This window comes from Ochlerotatus camptorhynchus, unplaced genomic scaffold (assembly GCF_037179485.1).
Source record: "Ochlerotatus camptorhynchus isolate MF236.1 unplaced genomic scaffold, CSIRO-AGI_Acam_v1.1 ptg000319l, whole genome shotgun sequence".
NCBI classification, from domain to species: Eukaryota; Metazoa; Arthropoda; class Insecta; order Diptera; family Culicidae; genus Ochlerotatus; species Ochlerotatus camptorhynchus.
The window spans coordinates 1546628-1567072 of NW_027040807.1; the positions used below are offsets into that span (position 1 = coordinate 1546628).

The following is a 20445-nucleotide window of genomic DNA, read 5'->3' on the forward strand; positions in this document are numbered from 1 at the left end:
AATTTTTAAAATTAGCAAAAATCGTAGCACAAGAACATTTGGTCAAATTTTTCAGCTTTTTGTTAAAACGTTGTTTTATGCAATTTATACTCAGAAAAAAATGTTTGAGACATTTTTAAATTATTATCTGTAAAAAAATACAAAAAAAAACTTACTAACAAAAGTTTAAAAACTTGACCAACAGTTCTTGTCACTTTTCATCTGCCTATGGTTTTAAACATTAAAAAAGTAATAATTTTAAGTTTTTTTTTTTTAATAAAGTATTTTTAAAATCTGGTATATTTATTTGGTTTTTTATATATATATTGGTATATTTTTTGCATATTTTTTTCAGAAAGACAAGATTTTTCTCTACAACTTTGTCTCAGACGTAATTTTGATGAGACATTCCGTTGCCACAATTGTCACAATTAAAATAGTTAGAAAATTTTCAAGAAAGTCATATTGAAAATTTTACAAGACCCAAAATGACCTAATCTAAATCAGAGAAGGTCGATTCAAAACTTCAATTTTTTATCACTTTTTGCCTGAAACTGCTCCAATCGTTATTGGAAAATTTTGGTTATGATGACTGCGTAAGGGACTTCCAAAAAAGTTACAGCTTAACGAAGGTGCAAAAGCGTAATGAGATAATCGAACGCTAGGGTCTTAACAACACGGTATCGTGAAACCCTCGATGAATAATTATCATTTTTCCAGAGAAAACATAGAACGACCAACACGTGGTGACTGGTGATGAATTGATGGATCATTTTATGTTTTTTTGTATATTCAATTGATAAACGCAAATGTATGTATGCGCGGCATGTTGTGTATAAAAATGGGTTTAATGGGCATGCGTATAAGCAGTCATTTTAAAATATGTCGCTGGATCTACAATAGCTATAGAGCTATCACCTTACATCTCCAGAATTCAAATTTTTCGCATCTATCAAAATGTTACATTGATGCAGACAAGTTTCTTTCATAAAAGCACTGTCGGACAGTGGGAGATGGATGGTATTGTTTTGTTGTGTATTGTAACTGTATCGAAGGATCTTGATCAGGGCTGTTAATGGATAACCGTCGATAACAACCCTGATCAATATCCATTATCTCAAGAACGTAAGTAATTGAAACCAAGAAAGATATACATTTGATTCATTGATACAACTCACTTATTTCTGTCTTAAACGTACAATAATTCACACCCTTAATGTCACTCTAAATTTAAAATGAATGATCAGATTTTTGACTTTGGCCCAAATATTTCTCATACTTCTAATAAAATCGCATGCATCACCTCCGGCTGCCGACTGCTATAGCCAAATTGCAACTGTCACGTTTCTCGCGCTTCGCGAAGTATCTTCCCAGCTGCCACCATCTTTACCACCCACCTCGTTCAGTACATCTTAACCTCAACGACTTATTTTTGGTCAATAAACAAGAATCGTCGTCTTTTTTGGTAGAATGCGAAAATTGTGAGGAAAATCAACGTTTGCGTTTCCGCTCGTATACGAGCTGCTTGTAAAATAAATACCTCCCGAGCGAAGGGATGCGGCTGTGGAATCTATTTTCGGTGCGCCAAACATTTATAAATCCATAAAGAGAAGAAAGGTCTCTCCGTGTGATTTTCGATGATCGTGCCATACGCTGGTGGACCGCCAGTTGGAGACTCGAGCAGGTTCAAAGTCGCCCAAGCAAAACGATAAAACGTCAAAAGCGAAGAAAATACGCCCGCGCATGTTGTCAAACTTTAAGGTCAATCGTGGAAACTCGCGTCAAGAACGCAACGTTAAGAGTTTCCCTCGGGTTTGCCTTCGTGGAAAAACGCTGATGGGAAAGCGATGTAGGTTAGTGAACATGACCCTCGACGCCGTTCTGTTCGGCACGATCTGACGGTGCTCGTGCGCAAAACTATTAATAGCTGGCTTATTTGCCCGAAATATTTCCTCCCATATTTTTCCCTTGGAAGGTAGTGAACGTAGGTGGAAAATTATTGATTGAGATGTAGGGGGACACGAAGAGCGACCGCCGCGTGGGTGAAAGCGACGAGTGATCGAAACCACAAACAAAGATGATTGATATGAGCTGAGCGATAATGGAATTTTCTCATTGTATTCTTCTAGGTCGGACGTATTGCAGCTGACCATGCGTTGGTAGGAGGACACAAAGGACCTGTTCTAGATATTTCATGGTGTCCGCACAATGACAATGTGATCGCTTCCGGATCAGAGGACTGCGTAGTTAAGGTAAGCATGCGCCGATCGAAGTTGTAATCGTGTAATTCTTGCAAATCTTTGGAAGGATTTTAAATGCTTGCTAAGGTAGGGCTAGCGGTTTAAATTTATTTTTGGTGAAAGGCATAAGGCCGAAATTTGGATTAATTTTTCGACATTCGACGTCAGCATTTATTCAATTTTCACGTTTCCAAATGCATACCCTAACCGTTCGAAAAAAAAAACAGCTAATCATTCACATATATATACTATCTTTGTATAAACAAATATTTCCAAGTCCAAGCTTCTCGAAAACTTCTAATGCATGGCATTTCAAAACTTCGCTATGTACGGAATCTCAAACAATTGTCTAAGAACTCGCAAAACTGCGAACAACCTAGATTCTTGAAAAAAAGGAAAGACCCAGAAATTATAAACTTAGAACTTAGAAGATCGCGATCTCGAAGCAATAAAATTTTCAAAAATTTCAATGCTATTAACTATTGTTTAATTACTTCGCTATTCACCGTTCTCAAGAGAGCTGTCCCTGCTAACTATATATTTAGCATAAATATTTTTCTACAAATTCGCAAATTATTTCAATAAAAATCAATCGAATTAAATGTTGTACAAAAATATTAATTTTTGTTCAATCATTTACAAAAATAATTACCGTATAACGGGGTTTCTCTCGACACTTTTTTGTGTGAAGGCGAACTTTAACATGTTCGTATGAAGTAAATACTAATCCTTTATATTCGAATGCGCGAACCTTGGCCTTAACCCCAGCCATAAGGTTCTGCACGACCTCAGAATCGACAATTTTTTGCATATTAATCCATGCTTTCTTTATTTTTTCTACATTCTTCACCACTTTAAGTCGTTTTAGAAGGTGCTCCTTCTTAATGGCCCAGTAATTTTCTATTGGGCGCAGTTCCGGAGTTTTTGAGGGGTTCAGATCCTTCGGCACGAAATCGACATCATTCGCCTTATACCACTCTAGCACGTCCTTCGTGTAGTGGCATGATGCCAAATGCGGCCAGAAGATCGTCGGACCGTCATGAGCCTTCAGGAGAGGGAGCAGCCGCTTTTGGAGACACTCTTCCAAATACACCTGGTGCTTGCGGTAACGAAATGTGTACTCCGCTTACCGCAAGTACAAATCGCTTGCCAAATTAAGAACTTCTTGGCGAACTTCGACATCTTCTGTGTCCGGAGGTTCTCGGGAACATCACACTTATCCTTGGTAGTCACATACAGGTTTCCTGGACTCTGGTTGAAGTCCGCCTTCACATATGTCTAGTCATCCATTACGTAGCAGTGTGGTTTCGTTAACTTATGGTCTTTCGACCGTATTCTGTTTCTCGTCACGGTTTGGGAACTTCTGAACCTTAAACGTACGTAGCCCAGCTCGAGTTTTGGTATTCTGCACGAAAGTCAAGCTCACATGCAACTTTTTAGCCACATCTCGAGCTGAGGCGTTCGGTTTCCGTTTAAAGGCCCCAATCACGCGTTTGTGATCGTTCTCGTTGACCTGACGGCTTTTTTTTCGGATCTTCGCTTCCGATCAACAGTCAGACGTTCTTCGAACGTTTTATGATGCCAGACACCGTAGAATTCACGATTCCCAACTTTTTTTTCCGATGGCACGATGCGATCCTTATTCTCAAAGTACTCTTGCAAACTGTTTCGCGCACGCACTGTTCTTTCGTCGCCATGTTGAAAACTTTTTTCGTACCTGATGAAATCAACTCATAGAGTGTAAACAATACACATTAAACTATGTCTATGCAAAATTTCAATTAATTTTACCCAACGGATCAAAAGTTAGAGCAATTTTAGTGTGTGCGGATTTTAAACGGTACACCCTTTAGTTCTGAAAAGCGCTTAATAATATTTCCTTGGGGTTTCTTATGATCGATAATACTGCAGACCCAGTAGCATTCGCATCGATTCTTAAATCTACTTGATTTGGTTCAACAGATTCGAATGTGTCCAAAGTAGCCCCCGAATGAAAAGCATGCAAAGTATAGATGTAAAAGAAGATCAAGCAGTGAATGGCAACCTTACGGTTGAATGGTTCAAAACAATTATGGATTTCTTCTCAGTATTATATGGGAAATAACCTCTGAATTATCATGCAACCTTTCTAGGAACTCCTCACTGATCGCTTAAAATCCTTCAAAATTTTGCTTGGAATGCTCCCACAGATTCATTGAAATACCCTTGAAAATTGGTTACGAGTTCATTCCGTATTCCCCAAATATTCTCTCAAAATTAACCTTCAAATTATCTTTAAAAAAAATCCCTAGAAATCCCTCTGGTTTTAAATATCCTTCATACAACTCACTTGGAATTTTTCTCATAATGCCCTTCAAACTCTTAAAATTGGAGATTGCCTTAGAATTCCTATCAAACTATCATTAGATTCAGAATTCCTTTGTTAGATTTGTTATCAGAAATCTTGTTATTTCCTAGGAAAATTCAAAAGTATTTCAAAGAAATTATTTTCCGTTTTCCCTCTGAATTCTGGGTCGGAGTCGAGGGCACTTTTGTAGTATCTATGGTCCAAATCAGAGGTATTCTTACTGTTTAATCACTAAAACAGTATTAGCTGTGACTCCGGGCTACCAAAAATGCACTGTTCCGACTTTGTAGCCCTGGAATTATCCACTGAATTTCGTTGGAATTCTCCTCATGATTTCAATTAATTTTTCCTCAAATGATGTTAAAATTCTTCAAAACCTTTGAGAATTCTGCTTGGATATATATACATAGCTAGTATTACCACCGATTAAACGACATGCCACTGAAGCATTATGTTTGTCCGCAATTCGATTTTTCAAATGAGCAATTCTGTCTGTCAAATGGGCGATCAGATCTTTCAAACGAGGCGCAAACCAAAGTCAATATACATTTTACGTGTGTTCGTGTCCTTGCTCACGATATGAAGCGATCGAATGAGAAAATGCGGTAGTGTTTAACGTATTTTAAATATGGCGTCTTGGGCAAGAATTTGAATGCAGCTTCTATGAGCTGGTACGTCGGTTCGTCGGTGGTATTACTTCTTTTCCTTAGGAAATCTCCTCAGCATTCCCCAAGTAACCTCCCCTGTACTGAAATGCCAACATCATGTTTCTTATCTATTCAATATATGTTTCACATTGAAGATGCGTCGCACATATCAAAACGGCCAGGCCTACTGTGCAGCATTTATGGGGCAAGATGATTCAGAAAACATCGGGCCTGTTTAAATCGAAGATTTAAACACGATGCTTCAGAATCCAATAAATGGATTTCGTACCGTACCTTCCGATTTTGGTAATTATATGATTGGTTAGTCGGTGGAAGCATCAAGGCTAGAAAGGGCTAAGTGATGCTCCATTTTCTTCTGACGGTTGAGGCATGAGCACTAACTCTTGTCCTAGCCTTTTATGACTTATGGCTATAGCGCCATTACTCACTTTCTGAAGAGAGAAGAGGGAAAGGAAAAGGAGAAGGACAAAGGGAAAAAAGATCATGTGAAATCTATGAACATAAACAATATTTTTGATTTGAAATTTACATAACGGCGCGGTGGTCACTACCCGAGTCTTGTCACTATTGTCAAGTCAAAAGTAACAAGGACTAAAATGTGATCATTCGATTACTGGAAAATCCTGATTCCCTAGTTTGAAGTTGTCATGACTAGGGTTCGGTGGTAGATCTCCCAACGTTACTGGTTTGAAAAGATAAAAATTTACAAAATCGAACGAACTCACCAAGTTTAACCAATTGAACCTGAAGGCTGCCTGACATGTGTTGATGTAGAAGTCCAAATTGTATACGAAGCTTGACGAATTTTTGACTGCCATTGAACTTTTGTTGAGTTCTTAAATATATCAATTAGGGTGCCGCATGATATGTTCAGACCTCAGATAGCGTAGTCTAGTAGGTAAAAGCACGGTATCATCCGGCACCAAGCCGGATGCGGCGGGTTCGGTTCACGGCCCGGTCAAGAAAACTAGACGGGTTTGAAAATTTCTCGACTTCCCAGGGCATAGAGTATCTTTGTACTTACCCCAAAATATGCAAATTCATGCATTGGTTGACATAGAAAGCTTTCAACGAACAGCCAGAGTACCAAGCCTGTAAACCGCGTGTCGATGCTGTGACACAGCATGACTGTCCCGTTGCCGAGAAGCAGTTGGCAGGCTTTGGTAGTACTCTGAGAGTTAATAACTGTGCCTCGTTAAAGAAGCGTAAAAAGCCTAGAAGAAGAAATAGGTTTTCCTGATCCATAGTGGAATAACTGTGTAAAGAGAGAAGGATTAGTAATTTTAATTTATTTCCAAAACGTTAATTGCTTATCCTTGACAGATGCGCGTATGTCGTCTACAATGTGCGGACTTCTACACTGCCAATAATCGCATAGCAGTCCCATATGGATTGTCGCCAAATATTGAGATAACAATGCTATCGACTATCGATTGGCATCTACTTTCATATTATGTGATAAAACTACATACTATGATCATGAAAAATGTGAAAACAACATCAAGTCAGTTTGTCCAATCAAGCAAAGTAATCGCATATCAGTCATACCCTTAAATTAAATCGTCCAGAGATTAAGTTACAGTTCTGTTTTTCGAATTGCCATATTTTTTGCTGATATAACATAACATGCAAGCTTCAATGCAACCGATTTTAACATGAAAAATATTAATAAATTTACTATGATATTTCAAATATTTATATGGGAATCGCAGTTCGTAACTTCGATTTCGATTTTTTCTGTATTAGTTGAGTATTAGTACAGGGCACTGAAGATGTCTGCACATGTAGACGAAATAACCGTATCAGTCAAGGATAACCAATTAAGGAAGTGGAATTAAAAAGAAATTTGTAATCCCTCTGTTATGTCGTTCGAAATGTTTTGGAAGTGGACAAGGCACGACTACCGAGAAATTACGCAAAGTTCTACCAAAACTTTTCCGAATTTCCACAACCGAAAATGAATAAAACTTGTGGAACAAAAATATAAAAAAAAAAACAAATTATATCGGGTAGACAGGCACAGTTCCTGTTCTTGAAATCTCTCTCTCTCTCTCTCTCTCTCACAGTAATTGTATTGCTTAAAAATCAGTCAGGGATGAACTCATTTCCTTCAAAACCATAAACACCCTCTCTCTTTCTTAATATAGGTTTTAGTACAAGTCACAATCTTGCCACTTCCTCAGGTAACAGGATATCGGGGTGTGATCATAGTGGTCCTGACCACACAATGAAAATATGGTGGAATTTTAATTAAGTCTTAGGGATTTGACCAATATGGTCCTGGCACTCAGCATTGATCTTGTTTTTTAAACCATATTTGATCAATGGGTATACTGCCGCCATTTCTCATAACAGTCCTATGTAGATAGGAATTCCACAGAACATGGGACTGTTATGCGAATAGCGCGAGATAATGCCACAGTTCACAGTGTCCATTAATATACCCATTGACAAACAAACTAACCATTTACCAATTTGTTCATTGCAGGTGTGGCAGATACCGGATGGTGGACTGAGCCGGACAATTACCGAGCCAGTTGTAGATCTGGTGTATCACCAGCGCAGGGTAGGCCTTGTGTTATGGCACCCTTCGGCGTTGAACGTCCTGCTCACGGCTGGATCAGACAACCTCATCGTAATCTGGAACGTCGGCACGGGTGAAGTGCTGGTGCGAATCGAATGTCATCCGGATACGATCTACAGTGCATGCTGGAACTGGGATGGGTCCCAGCTAGTGACTACATGTAAAGATAAAAAAATTCGCATACTCAATCCCCGTTCGGGTGAAATGCTAGCTGAAGCCATTGCACATGAAGGGTCGAAAGCAACACGGGCAATATTTTTACGACATGGCCTTATTTTTACGACTGGTTTCAATCGATCCTCGGAACGACAGTATTCTCTACGAGCGCCGGACGCTTTAGGTGATCCTATTGTGATGGTAGACCTGGACACATCGAACGGTGTGATGTTCCCACTCTACGACCCGGACACGAACCTGATCTACCTGTGCGGCAAAGGCGACTCGGTTATCCGTTACTTTGAAGTGACACCAGAGCAACCATTTGTGCATTACATCAATCAGTTCCAGACACCCGATTCCCAACGAGCCATCGGTTTGATGCCCAAGCGAGGATGTGATGTCAGCACATGCGAGCTAGCGCGATTCTACCGGCTCAACAATAGTGGCCTATGCCAGGTGATCTCAATGATTGTGCCTCGAAAGAGTGAACTCTTCCAGGAGGATCTCTACCCGGATACGCTCGCTGATGAAGCGTCCATATCGGCGGAAGATTGGATCTCCGGGTCGGATGCGGATCCACAGCTGGTGTCGCTAAAAGTAAGTTATAGGAGTTATGCATTCATCATCGTTTACCACAGTTCAGACTACGCATGAATAGGACAGGACAACATCATAACCATTCTTCTGGGAAATGCTTTTCATCCTCAGAAGCTTATGATATCTGAATAGTCTAGAAATCAGATGGATAACCGTGTCTGATTTCTTTACTTTCTCTGCCCGAGTCTTGGTCCTGTTCTGCGGAAAACAGCTACAAATCTCCTTTTTCACGTTAATGGTAAATAACAGCATTCAATAATACTACTTCATAAAATCAATTGCATTCACGCTGCCCCATGCTGAATAATTTTCTTGAATTAAATTCAAACGAAAATATGTGTTAAATGGCTTGTCTTTCAGTTATACCTGCATGATGCTTCCCCATCGAAAAGTGTTGATGATTTTGTGTGTTTGTTTTTTTTTTAATCCCCCTTGAGTGCAACTGCTATCTCCTTTTTGTGCTGCTTTCATTTTCTAGTATTACCGACCAGAAGATGCGCTTGCATCTGCTGCTAATACGTGTACACATTTGTATACCAGTGATGCATGTCACATAATTTCATCGATTAAAATTAAGGTGAATGATAGTACTGACTAAAGCGCAGGCTTAGTGCGAGAGCGCTGCACCATTCAATTCGTTCCCCTAATGCACATCGTTTGTATCCTACGCAACGATGCCATGTATCCTGATTTTGTAAACGAAAAAAGTTGAGACCCCCTTGCCCAATTTGATAGTATGATAGCTCAAAAAATAGTAAAATAGTTAAACCTTACGGTATCAAAATATATAAGGGAGTTCCAACTTTTATCGTGTACAAAAATCACGATACATGGCATCGCTGATCCTACGGTAAATGACAAGAAAATTAAAGAACAAACAAAAAATTCGGTCGTTCACGCAGAGATGACCATCGCTCACTTTCTCTGAGTCACAAAATTTAAATATTCACTACGCACTAGAAGTTATAACTACACAGTGAAAATGTTGCTCAAAGATCTTTGATGTTATTTAATCATTCACATGTGTGCTTGTCTTTCAATAACTGTCATGCCATTTTTCTATTAAAATATGCGAAATGTCCACGGAATGACCGAACTAACAATGCAAAACAAAATTTTGCTTTTCAACTTATACTTATTAAGCATCTACAATAAATTGTTTCCGTTTTCTGTGCATGTCGATAAACGATTACTTATACATTCACTACACAAGCATCACTGAACAGTCAAACATATTGTTCATTCTATACGAATCCAAATAACACATATTTAGTTTGTAAGGCACCTTGTAGTATTATTAGTGCAAGAACATGGTATGTAAACCGCTCAATAGGATCGTGTTTTCGTTGAAAAGGGTGGATACGTTTCGCAGTCCCAGAGCACCACACTAACGGTAACCAAGAAGTCAAACGTGCTAGACAAGATGCCACCTCGTGGACCAAAGAGCGGCCCGGTAGCGGGTGCAACAGCGACGACAACAGCATCTAGCGCAACATCCAATGGAGCAACCGCTGCAAACGGAACGACGCAATCCACCTCACCAGCCAACACCAACAGTCAACAGTCTGAAACGGTGATCATCAGTGGAGTTGCAGTAAGCGTATTCTCGAATACTCCAAATGAATCGCAGTGTATCTAAGCTATCATCTTCTCTTTCTCCAACAGGAACAAGCACTGACTGATCTGCGCACCAAATTCGAGGACGAGTTCAGGAAACTGAAGGCAATCATCGTAAAGCACGAAAATCGCATCCGCTCCCTAGAGGCCACCATGAAAGCCATGGCAGATCGGGGTGCAACCGATGCAACCGATTCTGCCCCACTCATCACCTCGACGCCTTCACCCACGATCGTTGGGACGAACCAAACCGGAACTACTCACGATGAGCAGCATGGCGACGGTGGTAGCCACTACACCAACACGAACCTAGCACCGGACGAAGTGTAGAGCAATGCAATAAAGTCGATTACCCATACAAGAGCACACAACCTGAACAAATCATGGAATTGGCATACTCATCAAGCAGTGTACTAGTAAAGCAAGAAACTATTTCATTTTCGATTGATGCATGAGAACTTAGGTATACAGAAAAAAAAAGAACTGCGGCTACACAGGAAAGATGTATGCACGAAAGCAAAGAGGAAAACGCGAGCGCTCAAACAAAAGTTTTTTTTTTAATACTATAAAAGTAAAATATCGTGTGAACAGAAGAATATTTATTTGTATTCATTTTTATTGCAAAACAAAACGAGAGAGAGAGAGAATGTGTATCTTCCAAATTCTATCAATTGAGAAGAATGTTAAAAACAATGCCTTGTTGCTTGAAGCTAAAACAGCATACTTAAGATAGAACGAAAAAAGCCTATATTTAATTAAGTGGAACTAAAAATCAAAAAACAACTAAAACCTTTGTAAATTTAGTATCAGAAGTAGGAGAGAATGAAACTTATTATAAATTTACTTTTATTAGAATGCGTCGGCAGTTCTTGGCTGTAGGAGACAATATCACATCATTATATTCATTAAGAACCAAATTCGCATTCGAATGAAGTCAACTCGAGTAGCATTTTTTGAGGGCGCATTTTTAAGGAAAGACGGTTATCTAGTTTTATAAATTTATTAGCTGATTGTTTTTGTTTGTTTAGGCCCAGATTTATAGTGTTGTTGTTATAGGGAAAATAGTACAAAATTGATTCAAAAAACAAACCGACTGTTGGGGGAAAATACACAAAACCCTGTCAAAAGATTTTTTTCTGTACTCAGAGTCCAGTATCACACAAACACATAAAAACTATGGTAAGACATTAACAGATAAGGTCCTGCAGAACATATTTGGTTTCAATGTGAGGCATTGAGGTTAAGCGAATTTTGGCTTTATGTCTAGGGCCTTTCTAAAAGCGATTTTTTTTACTATATGGGTTGGGACCAGTGCGAAACCTGACACAATCCCCGAGCAAAGTCTGAGATCAAATTAAAATCTAAATTTGATGTTGTGATTTCGCTGATAATGATTACTCAGGTTGCTGTCGTTTTTGTTGTTTTAACGGTTAAAATATCAAAATTGAGAGCAAACAAATCTTCCTGTGACATCACATTGAAAACTATTTCTACTATCAGTGAGAGCAAACTGGAAACTTAATTTGATATCAATTTTTCCCGTTGATAACAAAACAAGTATTCCATTTGATGTTATGCCAAGGCTATGAAAACAAACCCGCAACAATATATTTTTGAAGAGCAAATGAAAACAAAATTCCCTGGGCTTTGGCAAAACCTTGAGGTAGTTTAATTAGGCTACCAGGTCCCAGGGCTGATCTGGATCTTTACCACATTGGAAAAATGCACACTAGTGTTGCCAGATCAGTGTTGATGCTTACTAAAAGTGCATTTGAACCCGCTTATAAAAGCATATTAACAGATTAATCATCACCGTACATTGTTTATTGCTCTGTACTAATAATAAATGATTAAGCACAGCATTTGATGTTTTAGTAGGAATGCTGGATTTAGTCGCAGTGGAAATCAATCCTTTATTGAATTGGATTTATTTCTATGGATATGCACGTTTGGAAAGTATCATCACAAAGATTCTGCACTCGGTCTTCAGCTTGTGGGCGGGAAGCGTTGTGTTTGTTTTTGTTTTTTTTTTTATCTATTTATAGAGTCAATTCTTAGATACACGAAGCGAATGACAAATCAAGCATTAAGCACAAGAAAACTAACAACACGAAGTCTGGAAATGGCAATGTTTTATTCAAAATGTCAAGCATTTCAAGAATATCGGGTGAGACCAATCGCACCAGGCGCTCTTTCGGTAATCTGGAAGAATTGTGCACGAGGAGCGATTTTAATCCCCCCCCCCAGTTTTGAAGACATTCCGGAGCGAGGATCCATTATCTTATGTCAGAGGGATGATGGAAGTGGCATATCCAAAAACACAATACAACAAGAGAAGGAAGTAGTATTGAAGGTAAACAAGGAGTACATGGGAACGTCGAAAACTGTAAGTATACTCCGATCTATTCTAGTACTCTTGTATAAAACCTATTGTAAACCGGCTAGATCGTAAGCGTCGTCACCGGGACGCATAGTCATGTGAAGATTGCCGGATCCGTGACCACTCATGATAAAGCACACAAGGCTCTCAACATTAAATACATTGCACGGGTTGGGTCGCACAGAGGGTTGATAAGATGACCATTTCTTTGAAACACCCGCATGAACGATAACCATAAGGAGTGCCTTACAACCTATTCCAGTTATCATCCCAACAATATGTGGTATGGTGGCACGATTTGTGGTATCGTTCATGTATGGTGTTCCCCCCACTTTTTATTAGGGTCGCTGACGCTCATTGCACGCTCTTTCGTTCTCCGGCTGATTGAAAGGATGACGGAGTTTGACGTCACACTCCTTCAGACGTTTAGGCGGCCGGCGGGAGGACGAGAGAGATGGCTGTTCAGTACAGGGAGATAATTTTACAAATGTAGCTCTAATAGGTAACAGTTTAAAACTCACTAATAATCTCTTTCGATCTCTTTTAATTTCTTTTTCATTGACGGTGTGATGTAATCGAGGTCATTTTTCAACGATACGATAATAACTTATTCGCTTTTCATACAAAACCTACCCAACCCTTTCCTTTCTACAATCCCTGAGCAGCTGGTTTACCATAAGTATACCTCGCAGAACTTTTTTAACCCCCATGGGTAAAGATGCTGTGTTGCTCACTCCTCTCCCCTTCCCTGGTGTATTATGGATGGTGTGAATATTCACATCGGTGACATGGCCCCTGACCCCCTTGCACATCATAAAATGAAAATGAAATGAAAATGAAGAGCAAATGAAAACAAAATTTGGTATCAAATTTGTCAATTGCGTAAACTGAAATCAAATTATGATTTCAGTTTGATGTTGATATCAAAACTTGATTCCATTTTGCTGTCATTTTGATGCTGGACTTTGCGAGCAAAGCTGAAGATCAAATTGAAATCAAAATTTGCTGTTATGATGTAACTTATTTTGAATACTCCAGTTGATCTCATTTTGGTTGACTTAACGGTTAACACAGCAAAAATGAGAGCAAAATTTTACACTGTTGAAGCAAAAGGAAAACTAATCCTGCTTTCAATGAAATCAATTTGATTACTGATTTTGCATTCATAATGTTTAACTGAATACGGGCCTAGAGTAAATGGTTACCATTCATGTTTCTCAAGCTGAAAGACTTAGGCTCCAATCTCACCGTGGGCAAGTCACGAATGACCTAAAATGTGTTAAACAAATCAGATAAACGATAATCATTAGTTCAACGACAGATGAATTTCAATTAAATTTTAAACAAGACGTAAACAGCAGAACTTCAAGTTAAGTTGCTTTCATTTAAAACGTCTTGACTGCATAATGAAAGCACAATATGATATCAGACTTATGTCGCAACATTTGAAATCAAAATGAGTTTTCATTATGATAGGAACTGCACACTTTAATATCGATTTGCTTTCATTTTGTTAACCGACTTTGCTCGGGTAGAGCGCTGAACTGGGTAATTTTTAAGATTTGAGAGGAGGAGATATTACCGTATGCCCAGTCTACAAAAAGGGCGACAAGTTAGATTGCTGCAACTACCGCGCCATCACACTGCTGAGCGCCGCCTACAAGGTACTCTCCCAAATTCAATGCCGCCGCCTGTCACCATGTGCAAAAGAGTTCGTGGGGCAATACCAGGCGGGATTAATGGGTGCCCGCGCTACCACGGACCAAATTTTCGCGATTCGGTAGGTTCTGCAGAAGTGCCGCAAATACAACGTGCCCACACATCATTTGTTCATCAATTTCAAATCCGCATACGACACAATCGATCGAGATCAGCTATGGCAGATTATGCACGAGTACGGATTTCCGGATAAACTAACGCGATTGGATAAGGCGCCGATGGATCGAATGATGTGCGTTCTTCGAGTATCGGGGACACTCTCGAGTCTCTTTGGCACTCTCGATACCGAATAAATCTTTAAAGTATGTAGTTTCAAATGTCAATATTCGAAATTCGTTAATAAATGGCTAAGCTGTGATTTTTCAAATATTGCAAGTTTTCCGTTACACATTTTACCGGAGGTATCGTGTTCGGAGTGTTAATTGTTCAGCAGCGCAATCGAGCAGGTGTTGTGAAAAAAACCATATCCGATTAACCGATCCCTAACTTGCGTTGCGTTTGTAACGGAGTAATTCTGATTGCTTAAGGAAAACTATTTGGGAATGAATAGTTCTCCAATCAAAGATCAGAACAAGAAAAGCATGACAATTACCATTGCCGGCCACGTCCATAAGGAAGGAAATTGTTAGTGTAACATCTACTAAAAGAGAGGGCAGCGACTCATCGACGCCGCCATAGATGCTACGGAGTTGCATAGATTAAAGCACTCTAGTAAAAGTATGGACGACTGTCACCACAAAACTGAAAAAAAAATTGTTCCAACCGAGCAAAGCAGTGCATTTTGACAGACGTCCATACTTTTACTTATGTCGTTTTCGTTTTTGCAATACTACACCGGTGTAGTGTAACCAGCAATAAGCGCGAGTCATTGACAGCTCATCATCATTTGTATGTAAGCAAAGGTGCAACCGATAGATACACCCTGAATTGTTTCGGTATTCGGCGGTGTAGCACCGGTGTAGCTACACCGCAAAAACAAAAACGACATTAGAGGTTAGGATATATGTGTAAATGATGGGTCAGGATTCGCTTAAACAGGCGATGCGACCATAGTAATTGTTTGGTTTTGGAAGAGCTTGGGAGTTGGCCCACGATCTTCTACTCAGTAAGCAAAAGCGGCAGCCGCCAAGCTAGTCGATTTAAATTCCAATCCTGTTTAAAATAAAATCAAACAGACAAAAAGGAAGGGTCTCACCCGAATTACTCCAGCCATGTATGGTAAAAAAGGATATGCACTTACCTAGGGGGTCAACGACGGCCGATAATCGCGAAGATTAATTCGCACTCGCGACGTTTTATATCCTTCTGCTGTTAATGGGGTGTTTATATCTGTGCGGATTTGCTAGCGCTAGTGTACTCGACAACTAGCACGAATTTCAGTTGCCTATTTATTTATTTATTTATTTGTCAGACTCGATATGGTCCCAATGATGGTTTAACTTAAAATTAAAATTAAAATCATAAGTTAAAACTACAAAACATTAAAACATGATCAATGACTGTTTCCATTTCTGGAGAAGAATGAAGAGAAACGTCTCCGAAGTGTTAGTCGTGGCAGGTGAAAATCGAATACTGATGAAACTCGGTTAAATCCGGAGAACTTTGAGCTTTGGGCGTAATTGCTTTTGTAAACAAACACTTTAATCACCGACTGCTGGCGAATAAAAGCTCAATCTTGCAAACGAACTATACTAAATGATAGAGGAGTCATTCCTCTACCTGCGTGTGTTGCTAGTTTTCGAGATTGAGCTTTAATTAGCGACAAATCAGTGATTGCCGTGTTTGTTTACAAAAGCAATTACGCCCTAATCTCGAAGTTCTCCGGAATACTCGCTGCAGTCCGCCATTGCACCGTTGATTGCATAGTTTGTCCTACGTAGTGACATTCTCAGCATAACATTGTTACGAAGCATTCGGGGTTGGACGTTAATGTTTACTTGCTCGAAGATTGCCATGCAATCAATTCTGCCGCGACAAGCAGGGCTTTTGAAGTATCTCTTCTGGTGCGAAGAGGCTCCAAGTCGATCAGCTGGCAGCGACTTTCATAGCTGAGCAAATGAAACGAGTCTCTCCAAGGTAACATTCTCAACGCGTATCGCAGGTGTTGAACGGACTCGACTCTCTCAGTACGATTGTTGTAGTTCGTACTCCAAACCACAGAACAATATTCTAGAATGGAACGTACCAGGGAACAATACAGTGACTTGAGGAAATGGATGTCGGAGAAATCCTTAGCTGTTCTGAAGACAAAGCCCATTGTCCTTGACGACTTGTCGACGACGTACGAGATGTGTTGCTTATATGTAAGTTGAGAGTCCAGGATGACATCTAGATCTTTTACATGGCTAACACGTTCAATAATGGTGTCCCGGAGAGCATAGTGAAAAATAACTGGCTCTTTCTTTCGGGTAAAAGTGATGACTGAACACTTCGCAGGATTTACTGTCATTCGGTTCAAATGGCACCAGGTGGCAAACGCTTCAAACTGACGTAGGAGGAATTGACAATCATCGATCGAGCAGATCCGTAAGTAGATTTTGAGATCGTCTGCATACGATAGTCGTTGACCTTCGATAACTAAATTCACGTCATTGAAGTAGAGTAAGAAAATCAACGGTCCCAGATGACTTTCTTGAGGTATTCCTGACGTAGCTGCGAAAATGTTGGACTGGCAGTCACCATGGGCTACCACCAACTGACGATCGGCGAGGTATGAGCAAAACCATCTCAAGAGATTTCCGCTAATCCCAAGTCTATCCAATTTGGCCAACGCGATGGCGTGATTTATCTTATCGAAGGCAGCAGACAAGTCAGTGTAGATGACGTCTGTTTGTGACCTTTCAACCATACTTTGCGTGATGTACGATGTCAGACACAGTAGATTCGTGATAGTAGATCGACCAGAGGTGAAGCCATGTTGATCTTCACTTAGATACTGCTTGCAATGGGAGAGCAGAGGCTCTATGATGATTAACTCGAATAACTTCGAAATTGCGCACAACGATGTAATTCCACGATAATTATCCACGTTCCGTTTACTACCCTTTTTATACACAGGGAACATATGCGCAAATTTCCAGTTCGATGGAAAAATGCCACACGATATGGACAATCGGAACAGATGTTGTAGCGGTGACAGTAAGTTAGCGATATGCTTCTTCAGAAAGACTGAAGGGACACCATCCGGTCCAGGGTTGATAGAAGGCTTTAGTTTTAGTGCGGCAGTTGTTATAACTTCAGCGTTGACAACAATTCCACCCAGAGCTTGACCGGAAAGTGGAACGTTGCTTGCTGCTAGAGTCACGTATTCGTTGGTTAAGCTCTCGTCAGAGAAGACACTTGCAAACTTGTTGGAGAACAAGCGGCAGACTTCCTGTGGAGTGGAAGCGACTTCGCCGTTCAATATCATGGATGATGGTAGACCGGACTTTCTGCGCTGCTCCTTCACGTACTTCCAGAAAGACTTCGGGTGCGACTTAAATTTCCTTTGAATCCCTCGCAGATAATGCAAGTAGCATTGACGGCTGACTCGCTTGAACTGATAATTGAGCTTAACGTAGTGACGTTTCAGTGACATCGTTTGATATTTACAGGGCTATTCTGCGCGGCGTGTGAGGTGAAGTGACAGTGAAGTGATGGTGAAGTGACAATTGTCACCTCGGGTGAGGTGACTCTCCATTTGATTTGCACGGAGAGTCACCTCACCCGAGGTGACAATTGTCACTTCACAAGTGAGAGCGTGTCACCTCACCTCACACGCCGCGCAGAATTGGCCTGTTAGTGAATTTCCTCAACGCGGCTCTCTTGATCGATTTCAGCTTCTTCAATTCGTTCGTCTGCCAAGGGAGGTGCGATGCAATCTGGTGAACGCTCTTAGGTACGTGTCTGTCAATGACATAAGCCAAGACATGTGAAAAAGTTTGAGCAGCGGTTTCGACGTTATCAGAATCGAGTATGTTTTCCCAATCAATGCTTGACAGCACATCGGCAATGCTGGTAATCTCATGCTGGTAGACGCTGATGCCCTGTTTACATTATACTAGTGAACTTTTTTGCTAGCAGCTAGCTCATTAGCGCTAGTGAAATAGCATAAGTGTAAACACCTCATAAGAGTTATACCTAATTATCTTAAAGATAAATCGTCTAACTCAAACCTTAAGGGGTGTAAGTAAGGGGTGCGACCATAATCGTCGTCATCAGATAAAATACTAAATCAATCATGACTTTGTGACTATGGCATGACAAGACACTCCCGGTAACTAGCTCAGTAGCATGAGACCCCTGAACTGTGTCGCAGGGCCGGCATGTTACTGGGTATTCGGAGGGGCTACGCGGACAAAGTATGAAACACAGGAATATTCTCATTTTATAACACATTTATTTGCCCTATTCTGTGGCGTGTGGGTGTGGGTTTTCACATATATGTGGCGTGTATGCGAGGGTTTAAAAATTTGCACTGTACTCACTGCTGCAGCGGGATCTCCTACGGCGTCGCGACGCTAGCGTTGGCCGACACGGCTACTCCTGCACAAGTTTCCTGGCCGGAAACTTGCGGCGCGGGCTGCAGACAGTGTTGTTGCAGCTTTGGGAGAATGGCGAATCTGGCGACGTTCATCAGCCACATACGGTTCAGCAGGCGTTGCTGGCTCGTTTGGCTGGCAGGCGTCTTCCGTCGTTGACTGCATCGGCTGACCGTGGCATGGCCACCTTGGTCGAGCCGAGACGGGACCCTCCTTGGCAATTAAGGCCACTGGTCTGAGAGAATCGTCCCTGACGGACGATCGAGGATCATTTACTATTAGACTCGGAAGCCACCTTGACTTCCGAGCCGAGCCGTGTAAGACCGTTTTATTTACGGTACGAGGTGTACGAAATGTACCAAAAGCACAAGAGGACCTGAACGGAGGTAGGCTTTCCAGCCCAAACCCCACAAGGGGGGGTTAATTGTATATGCACTACACTTAACACTCAACTGGTCTACACGGACGCCTGGTTACTTCTCCAATTAGAAGGTTTTTTCTTTCACAACATGGCCACTCGCATGCCTCTTAAGAGATGAACTAGCCTATGGCTAAAAATCTCTATAATAAAGAAAAAAAAAAAAAAAAAAAACTCGCGTGCCTTTTGCCGATCATTCTCCATTTTTAGCCTCCCTTTAGTATCGTTCGAGTGTTTTTGCAGCGGTACTAACCCTCTCGCTGCTGTGTGTTGCCTTCTGTCTTTTAAATTAAAATACGTGAATTTTCCAAACAACAACAACTCATACAAACGAAAATCCACGGATTGTAACCAACTGGTTACAACTTGAACAGTATCCCACGTAAATACACATGTCTATACATATTCATAATTTCCAATCCATTTTTATATATATCAGATAGTCTAAGATTGCTATTAAATTCTTTTGAAAATTAATAAAAATTCTAAGAGAATAGTAGAATGACATCCATGAGTTCTTCCATAATACTTTAAAGATATCTCACAGTATTACAAACAGACAAATAGACGTAACTCAAAATAGGACCTCAGTAACGACATCTCTCGAGCTTCTCGCGGAAAACAAGCTCAAACAATTGCAATTGCTCTCTATGTCGCAAACTATGTTGCATGCAAGATAAACAGAATACATGAAACATCAAACTGATCCGATGCTGCGGTGAGCAGTTCGCGGAAATTATAATGTTCAAATCAATCGTTAAAGGCGTGATTGATGATTTAGAATGAAGAGGTACGTCTGTTTGTCTGTGATATTATGACGAAAATGATTAGAGAATACCAGAGAGAATCCCAAACTAATTCAGGGGAAGTCTGAAAAGTGTGTTGAGGAGAATCAAGGATAATTTAAAGAAAATTATAGAAACAAAATCTAGTGAAGATTTCCAAGGGATCTCAGACATTGCAAAAATGACGATCTGGTTTTAGAGGTTTCAGTGAGAATTGTTCCGGACCAGTCAAGGTCTAATTTTAGTTCAAATGACAACCAATTCTCTTACCTTGTAGTACCGGTTCAACACCTCTCTGAAGAATTTGGCTTTCTTTTCTTGTGCTATCAAGATTACCGTTCGTCTGAAAATATAAATTTGGAAATAACGAAAGAATGTGATAGCAGTTATTTGAAACATTTATGAAATTTGCTTTTGACAAGTGCTTTATTG

General features: G+C 40.3%; 1 protein-coding gene across 3 annotated transcripts in view; it reads left to right on the plus strand.

Moving 5' to 3' along the window:
• Positions 1-10572, plus strand: part of coro (protein coronin) — a 45475-nt gene extending 34903 nt beyond the window's left edge. For 2 of the 3 annotated variants that reach the window (XM_065229690.1, XM_065229691.1), the window contains exons 3-6: positions 2109-2231; positions 7723-8574; positions 9908-10168; positions 10240-10572. In XM_065229690.1, coding sequence (XP_065085762.1) covers positions 2109-2231; positions 7723-8574; positions 9908-10168; positions 10240-10521 — 1518 coding nt within the window. In that variant the 3' untranslated portion in view covers positions 10522-10572. The remainder of the gene's footprint in view (positions 1-2108; positions 2232-7722; positions 8575-9907; positions 10169-10239) is intronic. The other variant, XM_065229692.1, reaches the window with a different exon arrangement.
• The last annotated feature ends 9873 nt before the right edge of the window (positions 10573-20445 follow it).